Genomic DNA, 16,893 nt, shown 5'->3' with positions numbered 1-16,893 from the left:
CTCCGCTTGTTTGTCAAGCCTCTCTGCCATGCGGTCCATACGGTAAGTGAGCGCATCCATCTTGGTGCCTAATGATGCAATCCCTCCCTGAAGGCTCTTTCCCATAGCTAGCAGTAGTCCACGGATATCTTGCTGTGGGAGTTCCTACGCCTGCTCTCGCTCCACCAGGTCTTTCCCCAAAGCAGAATCTCCAGGCTTGTTTCCTTTAGGATCAAAGGGCAGCTTGGTTTGTGTCCTATCTGTGCACCCCATCACGACGGGGCCGAATGGCCAACCTCTGTTCGGCGCAGAAAGATGCTCTCGGCTTGTTGTTGTCTGGGGCTCAGCAGCGCAATCCCGAGACCACCACCAGCAGCAGCTCTGCGAGCCAGGGCCGTTGTCACCAGCGTGATACTGTAGTCCCCCAGATTGTTCTGTCCACCTTCTGATACACTCCCACTCTGCGGCTACTGCCCGCAGGTTCGCCGCACAGCTCAACAGGGTCCCGCTGCCACTCTCAAGTTACTCCAGAGCAGTAAGTAGGCGAACCGCCTTCGCGTCACTGTCCCCCGGCTCCGCAATGGCAAGGCACAAGGCCCCCTTCACGTGGAGAGGTGGGGGGGGGGCAGGCGGCCACACTCAAGGCCACATAAATGTTCTAAGATCAGCAGCAGGGACCAAGGGGACGCGGGGCCTCATCCAGCCGCCGTTGTCGTGTCCGTACGTGTAGTGAGCACTTTGTCGCGCTGCACCACCAGCTCAATCACAGTACACTCGCCAGCCCAGTGCACCACAGCTCCGTCAGCTCTCCTCGCCCTTGTCCGAAGCCTCAGCTACACACGTGTGTCCCCAGCACCACCTCGCGCAGTCACTACCAAAGCCCCAGGGATCCTTTAAGTGCGTGGGGCCCGCTCAGAACGCAGCCGGGGCTGTAGCGCCACTTCCAGGGCCACCGGCTGCGCGGCGTCACCTCCCGCCGCCGCATTCGCTCCCAGGCTCACCTTTACCGTGCGCAGCTGGCGGGAGGGGGCACACAGGTCGTCTTTGCCCTCCGTCCGTGGAAACGGCCCAGGTCTCCAAACCGGATGAATCACTCCGGGACTCAGCACCGAAGGCGTCGCCTGTCCCAGCAGCGCACCTCGGTGCCCACACGGGCTCTCGGCACACAGGTCCCGGGCCGTAAAATCCGCTGCAGTCAGCACCCTTCCTAGGCGGCGGGCGCTCTGTCGGCAGGCGCGGGGAGAAAGTCTTAATCGTCAGGGCCTCCTCCTGCAGATTCAAGAAGACGCGGCAGCGTCGCTGACATCGGTCCGCCCCCTTACCACAGGCCGCTGGTCTCAATCGCAGTTCGCGCCACTAGGCCCCAGCGCCCGCCACTTATGCTAGCAGGGGGGTGCAGGGGGCGAACTCGCACCCTCCAAGGTCCGCAGGGGTCCAGCAACGCGCGGCAGCAGCTAGGGGTATTTCCAGGCAGATTAACACGCAGGATTATTGCAGGAAAAATAATGAGACGGGGGAGCACTCTGCTCAAGCAGCATTCTTGGTTGCGAGCTAGCTCTGCCCCCAAGAGCATAATGACACTTACAGAGGCAAATGTCTGCCCTGAAGTCAATGGGTGACATGTCCTTCAGTGGCAGCTTGTGTGTTACTGCTATCCACAAGTCCCTAATACCTACATGTGCATAACAAGTAGCGACAAGTGCGCATCTTTCTTTGCCATGCATGTCACTGGGGTTGCCTGTACTTCATGCGCGGAGCTGCCACTCAAAGCCTCTGCTTTCCCGCCCGCTGCACTGCTAGGTCACTCACCCCGGGTCTTGCTGCCTGGAGCTGCAGGGAGGCGCTTCGTTTTCAGGAAACAACCAGGAACAAGCTTTTAGGGGGGGGGGGGGATGGGCAAGAACGCACGGACTCCGGGAGGAGGGCGGTGGAGGGAGAAGGCACGGGAAGAAAATAGTTACCGTGCAACACTCAAAGTAAAGGGGTCAGTAGCCATGGAAGGATACAAATGACTACATGGTCATCATGAGGAGGGACTAACAAGCCTAAAACCAATCGGATGGCAGCATTTCGGACCTAAGCCAATGAAAAAGATGGGCGGAGAGTGGGCAGAGCTTCCACACTACACTGAATATTGCATGTCTCGCAAAGCGAGCAGCGCATGCGCTGCAACGCTAGGCTCAACCTAAAAAGGCCTGTTAATTGCTAAGGTACAGTCAACTGCCGTGAAGAAGGCAGAGCAGCTTGGTGTTGGAAGGTGTATCAGCTAGCACTCGGCACAAACCAGAGAAGCTTAACATCCAATGTTTTTCCTGGCTAAAGGATCATTCTCTTTTGTAACTGTACACACAGAATTTTCCATGGCCTCTTGTACTGATGAGTGGCAACTGACTTGATCTAGCTGGGTGGTAATTATTTCACCCACTGGGGAGATCCTGGACATTTCGCAACCATGATTTGTGATGTTTTTTATTTATTTATTTTTATTTTCAGGTTTGTATGGCGCTGTGAATAGACTCCCGAAGGAGTATCTCCGCGCCTTAGGCCACAACCAGAGAACAAAAAACTCGTCATCATTTTAATGAAATAGGCAAGAGATCAGTCAGATTAGAGATTTGAAGAGGAATGTTTTAAGTTTTTTCCTAAAAGGGAAATGTTCCCTACATACTCTAATTTCCTTCGGGAGTAGGTTCCACAACTTTGGACCCGCTACCGATAGGGCCCTTCCCCCTTTCCTTGCCTTCATGGCCCTGGGGACACATAGTAGTTCCTGATCTCCTGATCTCAGGAATCTGGACGGCACATAAGGGATAAATTTCTCAGTGAGGTAACCAGGACCTATTCCAGTCAAGCATTTGTGGATTTTACCCCATGACATTAATTTTTTAGGTTGAGCCTGGGCAGCGCATGCGCTGATCTACGAGGCATGCTCTATTCAGGTAGGGACTTAAAGGTCCATCCACTCTCCGCCCATATTTTTCATTGGCTTGTGTCATTGTCTACTGTAAACTATGGCTGTTCATTGGTCAATGGGCATAAAAGTCCCTCCTTAGAACCACCTTGTCTCATTTTGTAACCTCACATGACATCACCCCCTGTTACGTGTGTTGTTACTCTGTAGGCTTTAATTACAGCCTTAGAGCACTATTTTCTCAAATAGCTTTGTCCTGCCTGCTGTTGAAACCACTGTCTCCGAACTCTTTAAAAAAAAAAAAAAATTATAGCACGAACGCATTTGCAATGCAATAGGTCTCGCATGTATAAGAGTTTAAACTATTGGCATTGTAAATGACAATGCTTTTTATTTATCAGTTTTAAAATCAGCACATAAATAAAAGGCATTGTCATTTAAAATGCCAATAGCTCAAACTCTTATACATGCGAGACCTATTGCAATGCAAATGCTTGTATTCTATATGGTCCACTCAGACAAGGCATGGTATTTCAGACTTTTCAACCTTTTGAGTGTACTAAGTGATGCCCTATAAAATGGGAAATATGAGGGGATATTTTTGAAGCGTAGTGTGTTAAAGCTATATGGTCTACTCAGACAATGCATGGTATTTCAGACTTTTCAACCTTTTGAGTGTACTAAGTGATGCCCTATAAAGTGGGAAATATGAGGGGATATTTTTTAAGCGTAGTGTGTTAAAGCATTGAATGGTAGGATTGTAAGCCCCAAAATATGTTGGCACAGTTTATTTAGGCGGTTGTGGGTCTCGCAGCATCCAAGTGTTGGCACCTTTAGACCAAGGTGTTGGCACTTGAAGTGAGATGTTGATGTGAAGCATTTTAGGAATGATATAACATAACATGTGTGGAGACGCTAGGGGGCGGGCAACCAAGATGGCCGCACCTTAGTGAGGCTCTGCTGGCCCTGGAGCAAATAATCATCATTTATCTTGAATCTGGGGGCTCAAATCGCCTGTAATTGCAGCATATAGAGCCGGGAGGCTATAAGAGAAGATCGTCGGCATCGGCGGCGATCCCGTTGAAGTGGGGACTTCCCTGGGCGCGGGCTGTGACTGCTGCCCACGTGGCGTGATACTGAGGCCTGTGTCACCCGATGTGGTACAAACCTCGCGGAGGCTGAGGGGGCCTGCCTTGGTGGGCCCGTCGATCCTTCCCTGACCGCGCTGCTGGAGGTAATCCCATCAGTGCCTGGAGAGCCAGCCTTGGTTGCAGCGAGGACGGCGGGTGTATTTGGGCCTGCACACCACACGCCATACAGTGACTGTCCTGGAGCAGGAGAGGGTCACGCAAGGCCCGGGACTGAGGCCTAACGTAACGCGGTAAAAGCCCACGAAGACCCATGCAAACTGTAAGTCCAGCTAGCGAATTTCCAAGAAAGCAGAGAGAAGGCACAATTGCAGGAAAGAATTTTGGAGCTGCAGCTGGGTGCACACCCTGCCTGGAGACCTTCCGGGAGCGAGGTCTGACGAGCGGAGTGAAGGACCGGGGCCTAGTTTAAGTACACAGCTACAGGCATTGCGCAAGGCAGGCAAACTAACTGCGGCCGGTTACACCTGTTTCCAGACAGAGGGCACTGCTCTTGCTTCTCACGGGATACTGACTGGGGAGGCCTACCCACCCGAGCCAGGTCATAGCTGACTGCACGCAGGCTTGAAGATCTCTGCGCAGGGCACTCCGGTAACGTCGCGCCACAATCCATAGACAAAAACAAAACAACAGTTGATGGACAGAATGCAGAACAATGTCATACATGCACCCCAGTACAGAGATCTGGGCCTAAATCAATCGTTTTTTTGCACTCCACACCACCCCAGTTCAGACATGGCCATATGCAAATCAGCCTTGACCCTGTGCCTCATGGGAACAGTCCAGCCCGAACTGCCAAGCCATGTCTTTCCTGGACCAAAATCAAGCATCCTAGGACCGGGTTCCGGCTATCAGCCGTCTTTAGCCAGGATAGCTTGACTCTAGTGGTGTGGAGAGCATGGGACTCACGTCTGAGCATACCCATCCCACTCAGGGTGACAAATGCAAAACAACAGTTGATGGACAGAATGCAGAACAATGTCATACATTCACCCCAGTACAGAGATCTGGGCCTAAATCCATCGTTTTTTGCACTCCACACCACCCCAGTTCAGGCATGGCCATATGCAAATCAGCCTTGACCCTGTGCCTCATGGGAACAGTCCAGCCCGAACTACCAAACCATGTCTTTCCTGGACCAAAATCAAGCATCCTAGGACTGATTTCTGGCTATCAGCCGTCTTCAGCCAGGATAGCTTGACTCTAGTGGTGTGGAGAGCATGGGACTCACGTCTGAGCATACCCATCCCACTCAGGGTGACAAATGCAAAACAACAGTTGATGGACAGAATGCAGACCAATGTCATACATTCACCCCAGTACAGAGATCTGGGCCTAAATCCATTGTTTTTTTGCACTCCACACCACCCCAGTTCAGATGTGGCCATATGCAAATCAGCCTTGACCCTGTGCCATGATGGCCCGGGCCCGCTCTTCGGACCTACATGGTGCTGGTTGGGGTCGCGCTTCACCTGCCTGCGGGCCGCCTGACGTCCGATGACACCGTGGAGCCCATAGCGCAATGCAGGGCTGGGGCTGACAGGCCTGTACTGCTCCATCTATCCTACCGCTGCGCTCCAACTGGGCTGTGGTCTCTCCGGACGCCCGACGGAGCCTGCCGGGCTGCTACCTCTCGGCCACCTGGAGATGCGGAGTGGGAGTATCAAAGGAATCGCTGTTAAAATTACAGGCCCCTGCACAGTTTTGTTTCTGTCATCCCACCAAGGAGGAGTGCGTGGGCCCCAATCACCATTGCATATGTGGGGCATGCGACTGTGTGCATCGGGGCTGTGTGAAGCTACTGAAAAGAGACCTCGCCCTAAAAAAACATTGTGGGCCCTGTCAGGGGGCGGGCCTGACGAGAAATTAGTGTGCACTGCACTTTAGGAGTGGAGAGCAAGGGCAGTGATCATTGAAAAACTAGTTTTGTCTCAATCAAGGGGAATATGGACTCCATGTGCGCCAGAATGGATCATATCACCCAGAAGATCAAAAATCAAGTTGGCATGCTGAAAGAGGCTGAAACGCGTATCTCGACGCTGGAAGATGAACATGCGCAAGCGGGGCAGCTCACAGACGTGGACAAATTGCTTAAGGTTATAGCAGCAACGAACGAAGACATCGAAGCCCGCTCTAGACGGAACAATATCCGCATTACTGGTGTCCCCGAGTTCACCAACACTGGGAGATTTGAGGACTATGTGGAGCGTCTTCTCACCACTTGCTTTGGTCAGGAGGCCTTCTACAGAAAGCTCATTGTTGAACGGGCGCACCGCACACTGGCACCAAAGCCCCGCCTGGAGCGCCACCTGGCCGATAGTTGCGAGACTACTCCACTATCGCGACGGAGATACTGCCCTGCGTAAGGCGAGGGAGCTGAGAGACGTCGTCTTTGAGAATGCCACCTCATTATATCCGGATTTTACCCTCAACGTTCAAGACGCGCGGAAGAAGTTTAACCCCATCACAAAGAAGCTCCAGCAGGAGGGAGTGGAGTAAGCCATGTTATATCCTGCATACTTGCGGATCACTCACAACAGCTTGCAATACATCTGCACCACACCACAACAAGTGGCGGACTTCTTCAACAAGACGGTGTTGACTGCAAAAAGAGCGGAACGTTCCCCAACGAGCAGAGGAGATTGCCCAGCGCAGCATGAAGCGGACTGAAAAAGACAGAGGCGGACTAACATGACACTGCTTGCAGGTAGGGTTGTGATTGTGGTCTGCGTGACAGCCTGCTCCAATACACAGGTAACATTAGATGTAGTCATTGTAATGCTTCTTAGTTTATTACCAATTAATGAATAGAAAGCGAACTCCCTGCAGGACATTGTAGGAGTCTGTTATGTTATGTTATGCTATGTTAGCAGGCACTTATAGAGCGCGCGTACACCCTTGGGTTTCATGGCGCTAAAACTGAAGAAGATTGCAGCCGAAGTACTAGGCATAGGCTTGCTCAAATAACCAAGTTTTTAAAGCCTTCCTAAAGCTGAGAAGATTATCGTAACTTCTGAGTGCCAGAGGGAGGGTGTTCCAGAGGCTGTGGGCCAAATAAGAGAAACGGCAACCTCCCTGTCGTTTCCGTTTAAAAGACGAAGTAGTAAGTAGGAAATGGTGGGCCGAGCGGAGGCAGCGCCGGGTAGTATATTTTGTGATCACGTTACTGATAAATCTAGGGCTGTTGCCGTGCAAAGCCTTAAAGGCTAGGCAGCAAGTCTTAAAGGCTACTCGTTGAGCTATCGGAAGCCAGTGAAGTTGTGCCAGGCCAGGTCTGGCTGACAACCGCTTGGGTTGTTTAAGAATCAATCTAACTGCCTGGTTCTGCACCATTTGAAGTCTGTTTTGTAGACCGACAGGAAGACCAAGATAAATAGAATTAGAGAAATCAAGCCGTGAGAGTATAAGGGCCAACGCCTCCAATAACGCTGAATAAGTCAGCAGGTGTGCGATTTTCCTAATTTTGCGAAGTTGGAAGACACTGGAGGAGATCACGGCACCCACCTGTCCGCGAAGCGAGAGGTCAGCGTTGATTGTGACCCCTAAACTTTTCACGGAGGAAGATGGGGTAGGGGGGGCCCAAGTTCTGCCGGCCAAAAATGCGTACCCCAACTGTTTTTGCTGTTCCCAGGCAAAACCAACTCCGTTTTGCCCGGGTTGAGTTTCAAATGGTTCGCATCCATCCAACGCTGGATGTGAAGCATAGTAGATTGGAACTCACTAGCTGCATTTGGGGAGCCAAGAGGAAATATGATCTGGAGATCATCCGCATAGTTAAAGACAATGATATTCCTGTCTTTAAGTGAATGGATCAACGGTCTCATATATAGATTAAAAAGCAGTGGGGACAGGGAGGAACCTTGCGGGACCCCACAGGTGGAAGAAAGTTTGGGGGCAGTGAAATTCCTGAGCCTTACTGCTTGATTACGGTCCGTAAGGAAGGATTCGATCCATCCGAGTGCAGGACCACTCAGGCCTGCTTGCTCGGCACGGTTCAACAAGATGGTGTGGTCGACCGTGTCGACACATCAAGGAGCACCAGTGCTTGATGGTCACCCCTGTCCGCATTACCTCTCAGGGTGTCCAGGACTGCGAGGATCACAGCCTCCGTTGAGTGTGCTGGACGCAACCCAGCTTAATTTGGCTCTAGGTAGTCCGAACATTCAATAATACTAGAAATACATCTGGCTACATGGGCCTCTAGTATTTTAGCCAGAAAAGGGAGAAGAGAAATAGGACGGTAGTTGACAGGGTTGCTAGGGTCCGCCCCAGGTTTCTTTATGAGGGGGACTACCGTTGCATGCTTGAAGGCACTGGGAACCTTGCCTTGGGCAAGAGATTCATTAAGAAAAGGAAGCACGCTCTGAGGCAAGACAGTAAATATCTCTTTTGAGACGTGTGGGGGCAGCAGTCATCAGGTGATCCCGATTTGACATGGATCATAAGTTCAGATAATGTTTTAGGACAGATAGAATGGAGGGTATCTAATGTGCAATGATTAAGAGAAATATCATCCAGTGGTTCCTAGTTGGTAGTATTGGGGAGACTGGCTTTGATGGAAATGATTTTATCCAAAAAGAAAGCATTCAAAGAATTACAGAGTTCTTGGGTAGGGGTCTGGGTGGGTGAAGTTCTAGTGTCATTACATAAGTTGTTCACAATATTAAAGATTTCTTTAGGTTTATTGTGGGCATTGATTAATTTTGTGGAGAAATAGGCCATTTTAGTGGTCAAAATGGCTTTTTTGTATTCTCTGCGGGCGGTGGCGATTTGTTCCCTGTCTTCAGTTGAGTATCTTAATCTCCATTTCCTCTCGGATTGGCGTAACTCAAGTCTTTGTTTTTTGAGGTCGGAAGTATACCATTTATGTGCCTCTGAGTGGCGAGTTGACATCCCGACAGAAGGTGGGTACTGAGTTCACCAAGGTTTTGATGAAATCTGATTTATTTAAGGATCTCCATTTCCTGGTTTCGCCACCCACCAAGGGGGTGGACTTTTTATGGCTGCTAGAACAGTCCTGTCCAGTATCACGCATCTCGTGTGACGCTCACGCAGTTTAGTGCGGTGTTCCGCATCACCGCACTGAAATGCATTGTCACGCATTGTGGGCACCTGCCAGCGCGCGCCACCAGCGGCGCTTGGGCAGGCTCTCTGCTCCTCCGAGAGACATGCTGCTTTCTGGGCTGTAAGTTCCTAAATAGTTAATTCTGCTCTCAGCTCTATGGAGTGAGCTGAGAGCGCTACAATGTAATAACATTCTGCCCAGCTGCCTGTTGTGTCGCCTCGAACATTGCGGAAATAGTGGCTGCGCCTGCGCCGCCGGCTCGGCGCCTCTTACAGTGATTCACACACACTCACAAGTGCTCCGATTAGGGGAGGTGGGAGGGGCTGCCCTCTCAGCAGTCGATGCTGATATCAGTCAACTGTGGCACACCATGGGGGCCGGGATTAATTATCCGGATGTGCCGGGCGGCGGTAGAGTTTGCCATTATGTCCGGAGGAAGTCAGAGGAAGTAGGCGGCAGTAGCGGCGGGAGACTCATCTGAGTCAGAGTACTGCACGAGACTCGAGTCTCTCATGGCCACCACCGCGCAAAAGAGCATGATCGATTGCGGCGGCAAGCAAGAAATTCAGATTTTTAAAAGTAAGTGTGCCATCGATGTGCACTCTGACTGCCTCCAATCTTCACATCAGACTGCTAGCACTCGAGTCGACTCGTCCCGCCGCAGGAAATTCTGATTTTAAAAGTAAGTGTGCCATCGATGTGCACTCTGCCTCCAGTCTTCACCCCAGGTTGTTGGCACTCGAGTTGACTCGTTCCGGGCATCGACTCGAGTGCCAGCAGCCTGGGGTGAAGACTGGAGGCAGAGTGCACATCGATGACACACTTACTTTTAAAATCAGAATTTCCTGCTCGCCCGGCCTCCAAGAGTTCATTACCGCCCCGGTGCCAAATTAGATAATTACAGTGAAATGTGTCCAGATTGCCAGCAGCTGCCTGCGTCCAAGGAGTGTGACAGACTCGGGACCCATCCCCAGCGTTAGATTTTCCGCTGCAGCACTGTGACTCGCTAAACTTGGTAAGAGTGAAACATGAAAGCTGCTGCCATTTTAAATGTTCATGCTAAGGTCAGATTTGAAGTTTTATTAGATAGCTGCCAAGGTTTCAGGTTGCTATGTGTGACATTTTCATAATTTTAGTATAATTTTTGATATGTATATGTTTCCCTCATCTTCATTGCTTGATTTTGCTCGCAAAAAGTGTCACTCATATTTGTTGAAATGTCACCCATAATTGCACTACAATTATGAAAATGTCACACATTGCAATCTGAAACCTTGGCAGCTATGCTAGAAGTAATTTTGAATTGTATCAGATGATGATCTGACCAAATTCAAGGGGAGACCAGTGGAATGGAGAGTGAAACATTGTGGGTCCAGATGTGATCTAAGATATGTCCCTTTTCATGAGTGGGATTATGTAAATACTGGACAAAGTTCAGATTAGAAAGGAGTTGAGATAATTCAGCTGCATGAGGTCCCCCAGAGACGTCATTGAACCAGTAGTTCAAATTCTCAACCAGGAGCACCCTAGCATAGTTTATCACTAAAGTGGCCATTTGTTCACTCAGGGACACCGGAAAGGTAGGCATTGCCTGAGGTGGGCGATAGATAAGAACCAACACCAAAGAACCTGTGTCCGTGTCCAGTTTTATAACCATATTGTCTACCTCCGGAAGTGTGAGAGAGGTCAAGGTGGTAAATTTAAAGTTTTTATTAATTATGGCAGCAACACCTCCTCCTGCCTTACCAGGCGCTCGATTTACCGACAAGATGTAATAGTCGGAAGGGAGAGCTGCTAAAATATCGGGCAAAGAATCCTGGGTAAGCCAGGTCTCAGTGATGAGAAGGACACCTGGTTTGTCTGAGGTGAGCAGCAGAAAAATGTTGAGTTGATGTTTTGCCAAGGAGCGTGTGTTGAGATAAAAAATGCGAAGGCCGGTTTTCTTAGTAATTACTGTTTTGATAGCTGCAGAAGAGTGTGACATAGGGGCAGTGGGAGAAGCGTGCTCTGTGTGGGATAATGAAATGCCATTAATTGAAATGCGACCGTGAGTAGTGGGATCTAAGGGAGGACATGATTCCACAGACGGTCTGAATGATCTTAGCTTCCCAGGAGTGTAGCTTATAATTTGGCCATAGTCCGTGGCCCCTGGGTCGGCTGGCCGCGGACGGGCGCAGACGGGCTTGCCTTTGGCGTGCCACCGGCGCGTCCGCTGCGCGTTCTAAACATAAGCCAATCTTATGCTGCGGCAGGGCAGAGGGGGCGTGTCTCGCTCTACCGGTCCGCCCTCCACTCAAACAGCAATCAGCTGCGGTGGACCGGGGTCAGAGCGGGAGGCGTGCGGGGAAGTAATGAGCCCAAACAGCTTCTAGCGGCGAGTGCACAAGTATTTAAAATGACTAACATAGTGTAAAATAAAGATTTTAAAGAGTGGGGAGAGCAGCGCACCATGCAGGGCACAGCCAGCAGTAACCCGACAAGCAAGCTTCAATCTCAAGGCACGGGGTGGGAATGCAGCTACTGCTCAAACTGCAAGGTCTTGAGAAGTCTCCTGAAGGTCAGTTGGCCCTGGGTCTGCCGCAGCTGTGTGGGGAGGGTGTTCCACGTCTTGGCCGCGAGGTAGGAGAAGGATCTGCCGCCAGTGGAGGTCCTGTGGATGTGAGGGACGGGAGCAAGGGCGTGATCGGCGGAGCACAGCTGGCGATTTGTTGTGTACAAGGTGAGATGCTTGTTGAGTCTGGTGTTTTGTAGTGCTTTGTGGGCGTGGGTGAGGAGCTTGAAGGTGATCCTCTCATTGACTCGGAGCCAGTGTAGGTCCTTCAGTTGGGCAGTGATGTGGGTGTGGCGGGGTATGTCGAGGATGAGGCGTGCGGAGGCATTCTGTATGCGTTGGAGTCTCTTCTGGAGTTTGGCCATGGTTCCTGCATCGAGGGCATTGCCGTAGTCCAGCCTGCTGCTGACGAGGGAATGTGTGATCGTCCATCTGGTTTCAGTGGGGATCCATCTGTAGATTTTGCAGAGTATGCGAAGGGTGTTGGAGGAGGAGATGGCATTGACTTGCAGGTCATTGAAAGCGATGAGTCCAGGATGACTCCCAGGTTGCGTGCGTGGTCGGTGGGCGTGGTTGCGGCTCCCAGTGCGGGTGGCCACCAAGAGTCGTCCCAGGCTGAGGGGGTGAATCCAAGGATTAGGACTTCTGTCTTGTCCAAGTTAAGTTCAGGCAGCTGGTCTGCATCCAGTTAGCGACTGCCTTCATTACTTCGTGGAGACTGGTTTTGGCGGTGGCAGGATTTTTGGTGAGTGAGAGGATCAGGCGAGTGTTGTCGGCGTAGGTGACGATGTTGAGGTTGTGTGAGCGGATGATGTTGGCAAGAGGAGCCATATAGACGTTGAAGAGGGTAGTGTTCAGGGATGATCCTTGAGGTACGCCAAAGATGATTTTGGTGGCTTGGGAACAGAAGGGCGGGAGCCGGACCCTCTGGGTTCTGTTGGTGTGGAAGTAGGTGATCCAGTCCAGGGTTTTGTTGCGTAGTCCTTCGTCGTGTAGGTGTGTGCGTAGGGTGTGGTGGCAGACTGTGTCGAAGGCGGCCGAGAGGTCCAGGATGATGAGGGCAGTGGTTTCACCGTTGTCCAGTAGGGTCCTGATGTACTCTGTGGCAGCTATGAGGGCAGTTTCGGTGCTGTGGTTGCTGCCAAACCCAGATTGGGACTGGTCCAGGGTGTTGTTCTCCTCGAGGAAGTGGGTCAATTGCTTGTTGACGATCTTTTCAATGACTTTAGCCGGGAACGGAAGGAGGGATAGAGATAATGTGGACCAAATGTTTCAATTGTTTTTTTATGTAATGGGAGGGATTGAGAGAGAGGGACATGTACATGGCAAGTTTGGGTCGCCATTGTGGGGGGAATGTTGGGGTAAAAAGGTAGACGTTTTCGTGCTAGTCCTAATAAGATCATGCAGGTTTCGCTCACATGCAGCCATCGGTGCAGATTTGATAGGCCCAAGTACATGTTGGAGATTGGGTGATGTCGGGTGAGGAACAGAAGACCAACACCATCGCGGGCATGAGCATCCTCATTTGGAATGTTTGAGGGCTTGGAGACCCCAGACAGAAACGACACATTCTGGCATACCGAGACAGACACAATGTCAGCATAGCTATATCTGCAGGAAACACACACCCTTCCCCAAAACAGCCCCAGTTTGTCACAAGATGGGCCTCGCATAGATACTTATCCTTGTACTCTGCCTTTTCCAGAGGGGCAGCAATCCTTGTCAAAAAAGCGGTACCGTACATTGAGGAGGGCTCACACTTGACCCACAGGGGAGGTTTTGCGTGACATGTGGGAGGATGGTATTGGCTTCTGTCACGCTGGTGAGTAGCTATGGACCTAATGTGGATGATGAAGATTATTACATTACCTTATGGGCATAGTGAGTATAGGCTCGACCCATCTCATATGGGGAGGAGACTTTTCAATTTAACATTGCACCCCTCATACGACCGCTCATACCCACTGCTACACCATTACTCCAAAGCAAAGAGCCAACTCCAGCAAATAGTCACTGACAATCTGCTAGTGGACGTATGGAGCCACCATCACCAGGCAAAGCACGAGGGTACATTTCACTCTGCAGTACACAACAATTGGTCCAGGTTGGACATGTGGCTGGTATCTCAAGACATTGCGCTACGTACTTTCTCCGCTCGCCATTTAGCACACACCTATTCGGAGCACTCCCCTATGATTATATCAATGACCCTCCCAGGAATGTCACCCACACTGGACAGTGGCATCTGCAGCCCGCGGTGCTCCTGGATGCGGTATTCAAGTCTGAACTAGGGAAAACACTATAAAAATATCTGAGAATTAATATAGACTCCGTGCCGTCCCTGGCCACAGTATGGGAGGTGCTGAAAGTCACCGTGAGGGTCCACTGCATAGCCAAGGCGGGGGGAATCCTCAAAGACATTCGCACAATGATAGCATGCCTGGAACGCCAGATTAAGCAACTGGGCACAAATGTGCAGTGAGCGCATGAAGGCCCCACACAGGCCAAGATACGGGAGACATTAACAGAGTACCAGGTTGAAGCGGAAAGGGAATGTCTCTTTCGATGCAAATATCACACAGCGCGAAGATACAGTTAGGGAGAGTGCCCTGGCAAAGCACTTGCCGAGACCATTTGGCCACCCAGAACAGCAAATCATGTACTGGTCATTCGAGATAGGGAAGGGGTGGCGCATCGGGACACGACGGCCATAATGGTTTTTTTTACCGCGCACTACCGCACACTGTATACGTCATGTGCAGTGCGACAAGATGAGACCCCGCAATACTTGCAGCAGATAGAATTGGCTTTGCTTGGCAACCGGCAGAGGGAATTCTTAGCGACTGACTTGGGATTGGAGGAAATACGGGAAGCCATAATGCAAATAAGTAACGGCAAGGCGCCGGGACCTGATGACCTGGGTATAGAATTTTACAAGAACTACATAGATACGATGGCTCCCTTCCTGAAAGCAGTTTATGAGGAGGCTGCCCAAACAGGGATACACCTGCCTACCATGCGGAAAGCAATGCTAGTCTCATTACTGAAGCCCGGAAATGCCCCCAAATCCACTGGCTCATATAGACCTCCACCACTGATAAACTGCGACGTCAAGATATTGGCAAAGGTCCTGGCCAATAGGCTTACACTCTTGATGGATAGACTTATTCGACCTGACCAAGCGGGTTTCATACCTGGCCGGTCAACCGCACATAACCTACGGACTCTCTTCTCCATCCTGCATGATATCGTCAGAAGGAACAGGTGGTGGCGGTCTTCCTAGATGCCAACAAAGCGTTTGACTCCGTGGAATGGGGATACCTCCTTGCGGTCTTGACACACATGGGATTTCCCATGTGGATTAAATTGCTGTACAATCAGCCCTGCGTCTCCCGACCCTTTTGCATCACCAGAGGCACGCGGCAGGGGTGCCCCGTTTCACCGCTGCTATTCGCAATATCCATGGAACCGTTGGCGGCCAGCACCACAAGCAATATGCGCTAGAGTACCCCATGAGGCCCGTTTTAATATCGCTCAACGCAGATGATATCACGCTGAATGTGTGAAATCCTGCTGAAGGATTAAATGCCATGATACGCAAAATAATCAAATTTGGGGCCTTCTCAGGAATTATCATCAACTGGGGTAAATCCTAAGCCACGCCGCTCACAAACTGTTCCACTTCATTTCAAATGGATTATCCGCTACTATGGAGCGATGACTAGGTCCGTTATCTGGGAATCACTATCACCCGAGACCAGGAATAACTTCTGCGAGCTAACTGCGGGGTGGCCCTAGCTAAGGTAGAAGACCTGATCAACAGGTGTATGGCTTTCCCGCTCTCTCTAGCAGGCCGGATAGCCTTTATGAAGATGGTCATCATGCCCAACTTTTTATACTTGTTCACAAATATCCCCCCCCCCCCTGGGTGCCCTTTCTTCACTAGGCTGAAGAGTCATCATCCGTCTTGCAAGGGCGGGAAACAACCTCGGAATAAATGGTGCACCCTCACGTTGCTGTTCGCTCAGGGTGGGTTTGAAGCTCCCGATCCTGAACTCTACTATCTCAGTGCTCAGGCACACTTCGCCGCATACTGGATCGCGCCTCCGCCCTTTATGACACACTTGGCAGTGAAGCAGGGGCTTATAGCGCCATTACCTCTTGTGAGATTCCTGGGTGTAGATAACAAAATGGTCCGGGGCAGGAGATCCACTGTGGCGTGTACCAATAAAGCGTGGCGCGCCATTGCCAAAAGGTTCCACGTTCCCATGCTATATTCTCCGCTACTCCCCCTGCTCTACCAACATAATCTGCCAGTCACACGGGAAGGGATTTGTAAGCGTATGCTTCTCAAACTAGGCATAAATACTTGGGGAGACATGTATCATCAGGGGCAATTCAAATGCGCGGCCGAATTTTTAGGTAACATGTCATCCACCACCATGGACCGATTCCTCTATATTCGCTTGCGACAAGCTGTCAATGCTGCTACCCCCACATTCCCAGAGGAACCTACCACATTACTACCATTGCACCAAACGTTACAGGCAGGGGCGCCACATGCTGTGTCCCGTATATATAAAGCCTCCTGGTGTTAGCAAAGAGCTTGGGCTGATCAAGGATTTTAAGGCTGATGCTATACAAGTGTGGCCTCGTACGTTGCTGCATACCCTGAATTACCTGCCATGAGACTGCATACATTTCCCAAGTCTAAAATCCAGCTACATTAATTGATCTGTGCTGGTACCACAGTGCAGGGTTGAGTCTTAGGGGGGGCGAGAGGATAACATGATCAAACTGATGTCCTTTGCATATTGGCAGAAGATGAAATCCGGTTACAATCTAGAGTAAGCATGGTTTTTATTAGAGGAATTATTTGTTTTAGTCTAAAATTTCCAACTCATTGTGTTACTTTTTCTCATTATTATTCTGTTATTTTACCTTCCATGAACATGGTAGGTTTGATTGTTGTTCTAACTTAGTTTACCTGTTAATTTTGTGCCCAGAGACACAGGAAGCCTTATCCTAACAAACGTGGACCCCCCAACTTGAACGTCCAAATTCCAGCACAGGAAAAAGTGAAATTGGATGTGAGAAAACCTGCAGCAGAATCTCCAGAGTCTGTCCAACCCATCATAAGGTGAGGAGTGAAATTTCAAATCCATTTCCCTTTATTTGAAAACTGCATGTACTTTCCTTCAGTCTTCCTTCGTGCATGCTTTCGTTGTGCATAAATGTG

The 16,893-nt window shown here is 50.5% G+C and overlaps 1 protein-coding gene across 2 annotated transcripts in view; it reads left to right on the top strand.

Annotated features, from left to right (window-relative positions):
* Positions 1–16,893, top strand: part of MAN1B1 (mannosidase alpha class 1B member 1) — a 373,555-nt gene that overhangs the window by 198,093 nt on the left and 158,569 nt on the right. For both annotated transcript variants that reach the window (XM_078642044.1, XM_078642045.1), the window contains exon 4: positions 16,661–16,794. In XM_078642044.1, the coding sequence (XP_078498170.1) occupies positions 16,661–16,794 (134 nt within the window). The remainder of the gene's footprint in view (positions 1–16,660; positions 16,795–16,893) is intronic.

The sequence above is a fragment of the Lissotriton helveticus genome, chromosome 5_1 (assembly GCF_964261635.1).
Source record: "Lissotriton helveticus chromosome 5_1, aLisHel1.1, whole genome shotgun sequence".
Taxonomy (NCBI): domain Eukaryota; kingdom Metazoa; phylum Chordata; class Amphibia; order Caudata; family Salamandridae; genus Lissotriton; species Lissotriton helveticus.
The sequence above is the reverse complement of the archived record's forward strand: the minus strand, read 5'-3'. Positions and strand labels throughout refer to the sequence as shown.